General features: G+C 39.5%; 1 protein-coding gene across 1 annotated transcript; it reads right to left on the minus strand.

Moving 5' to 3' along the window:
* Positions 1-1057: 1057 nt before the first annotated feature.
* LOC120090578 lies at positions 1058-1579 on the minus strand. The gene has a single exon (XM_039048306.1). It carries the CDS (start codon positions 1577-1579, stop codon positions 1058-1060), a length of 522 nt encoding a protein of 173 aa, XP_038904234.1.
* Positions 1580-2295: the final 716 nt, after the last annotated feature.

Genomic DNA, 2295 nt, shown 5'->3' on the forward strand with positions numbered 1-2295 from the left:
TCAGTGAATGCGCAATTTAGGAAAATCCTTTGACAAACCTTCTATAAAAGTCTGCGTGGCCTAGAAAGCTCCTCGGAGCCTTTATGTTCGCAGGTACAGGCAATTTTGCAATTACATCAATCTTGGCTTCATCTACTTCCAACCTTGCTTTAGAAACCTTGTGCCTAAGAACGATGCCTTCTGTCACCATAAAGTGACACTTTTCCTAATTAAGTGCCAAGTTCGTTTCCTCGTATCTAGCAAGGGTGGCTTCTAGGTTGTTGAGGCAGGTTAGGTAGGAATCTCAAAATACTGAAAAGTATTCCATGAATACTTCAACAGAGTTTTCAAGAAAATAAGAAAAAATAGCCATTATGCATCTTTAAAACATCCTTGATGCGTTGCATAGCCTAAAGGGCATGCATCGGAACGCGAACGTTCCAAAGGGACATGTGAAAGTAGTTTTCTCCCGGTCTTCAGAGGCAATTAGGATTTGATTTTAATTGAAATATCCATCCAAGAAGTAGTAGAATTCTTTTCTGGCTAATCGATCAAGCTTCTGGTCAATGAAGAGGAGTGGGAAGTATTCTTTCTTAGTCGACGCGTTCAACTTTCTATAGTCCATGAAAATTTGCCATCCAGTAATAGTTCTGAATGGAATTAACTCATTGTTGTTGTTGATCACCATAGTTTTCTTTGAAACACATTGTACTGGACTTATCCAGCTGTTATCAGAAATAGGGTAAGTCACCCCTGCGTCGAGCCATTTAAGAATTTCTTTCTTTACTACTTCTTTCATTATGGGGTTGAGTCTGCATTGGGGCTCAATAGATCCTGTCTTCCCTTCTTCCAATCTGATTTTATGCATACAGTAAGACGGGTTGATCCCTCTGATATCAGCACGTGTAATTGTTTCCAGAAAGCATTTCAGATGATCTGGTAGAGATTTGAGCTCAAGCGTTGGTGACTTCTCTAGAGATGGGAGCGTTGGTTTTGACTGCCGATCATCCAAACTTAGCGGCTCGAACTTCCTCATGCTTTCGCTCAATGCATGGACCTCATAGACTTGGTCCACTTCTTAGTCTTCTTCCTCAGATAGTTGAATTGAATCAATGAGTTGACAAGATTTTGAATCGTCTGGGAACTTCAATGTGTTTAACACATTAAATTTTGTTTCTTGGTTATCCACACGCATCATTAGTTCCCCCTTGTGCACATCAATTAGCACTTTTTTTATGGCTAAAAATAGGCATCCAAGAATGATTAGGACATCCTTATCAGTTTCATAATCCAAAATAATAAAATCTATAGGGAATATAAATTTGTCAACTTTTACTAGAACATCTTCAAGGTTTTCTTCTAGGTAAGTAATTGATCTGTCAGCGAGTTGAAGTGTTACTGTGATAAGCCTGACTTCACCAATCCCAAGTTTCTTAAAAATTGAAAGGGGCATGAGATTGATATTGGCTCCCAAATCACACAATGCATACCCCACATCTATTCCTTCTATTGAACATGGGACAGTGAAACTGCCTGGATCTCTTTGTTTTTCAGGAATTTTACTGTTGATCAATGTGTTGCATTCCTGTGTTAATGCCATGGCTTAAAGCTCGCGAATCTTTCTTTTCTTCGTCAAAATATCCTTCAAGAACTTCACATAACTAGGCGTTTGCTCCAATGCTTTAATGAGAGGAATATTGATGTGTAATTGTTTAAGGACCTCAAGGAAGCGTTTAAACTATTTATCGTCATTCTTTTTCTGCAGGCGTTGGGGAAACGGTGCATTCAAACTCACCTCAGGTTCCCCTGCGCTAGATGTACTTGGTTGAGAATGACTGACAGAGCCAGTTACTTCTTTTTATTGATCTCTTTAAAATGTCGTAGTTTTTTGTGGTGTATTTTCATACGTTGAAAGATGATGATATTTTCTTGGGCTTCTTTTCTCTTCTACCAACAGTTTACCACTGTGCAATGTCACTGCCTGATATTGCTTCTTTCTGTTATTATTTCTTGGTGCTTCATTATTACTAGGCAATGATCCATACAACTGAATCTTCAGCTCGCTAGCAATCTGCCCAACTTGATTTCTTATCAATGATGCTGGACTTTTCAACAACGCATCATTCTGGGCTATATGTTCTTGTAATAGGTTTTCAAGCGGAGATGATGAGCTCGACATGCTTCCCCATCTATTAAAAGATTGATGCTGAGGCTAATGCTGCATGGGCTGGAATCCAGGTGGCGGCTCTTGCCTATGCTGTTGATGTGTTCCAGATTGGTGCTGATCCTGTTGGTGACCTCTCAAGAAAAGTTAGG

The sequence above is a fragment of the Benincasa hispida genome, chromosome 11 (assembly GCF_009727055.1).
Source record: "Benincasa hispida cultivar B227 chromosome 11, ASM972705v1, whole genome shotgun sequence".
NCBI classification, from domain to species: domain Eukaryota; kingdom Viridiplantae; phylum Streptophyta; class Magnoliopsida; order Cucurbitales; family Cucurbitaceae; genus Benincasa; species Benincasa hispida.

Coding starts and splice junctions, on each gene's coding strand:
- LOC120090578 (XM_039048306.1), bottom strand. CDS start 1,579: ATGGCATTAACACAGGAATGCAACACATTGATCAACAGTAAAATTCCT.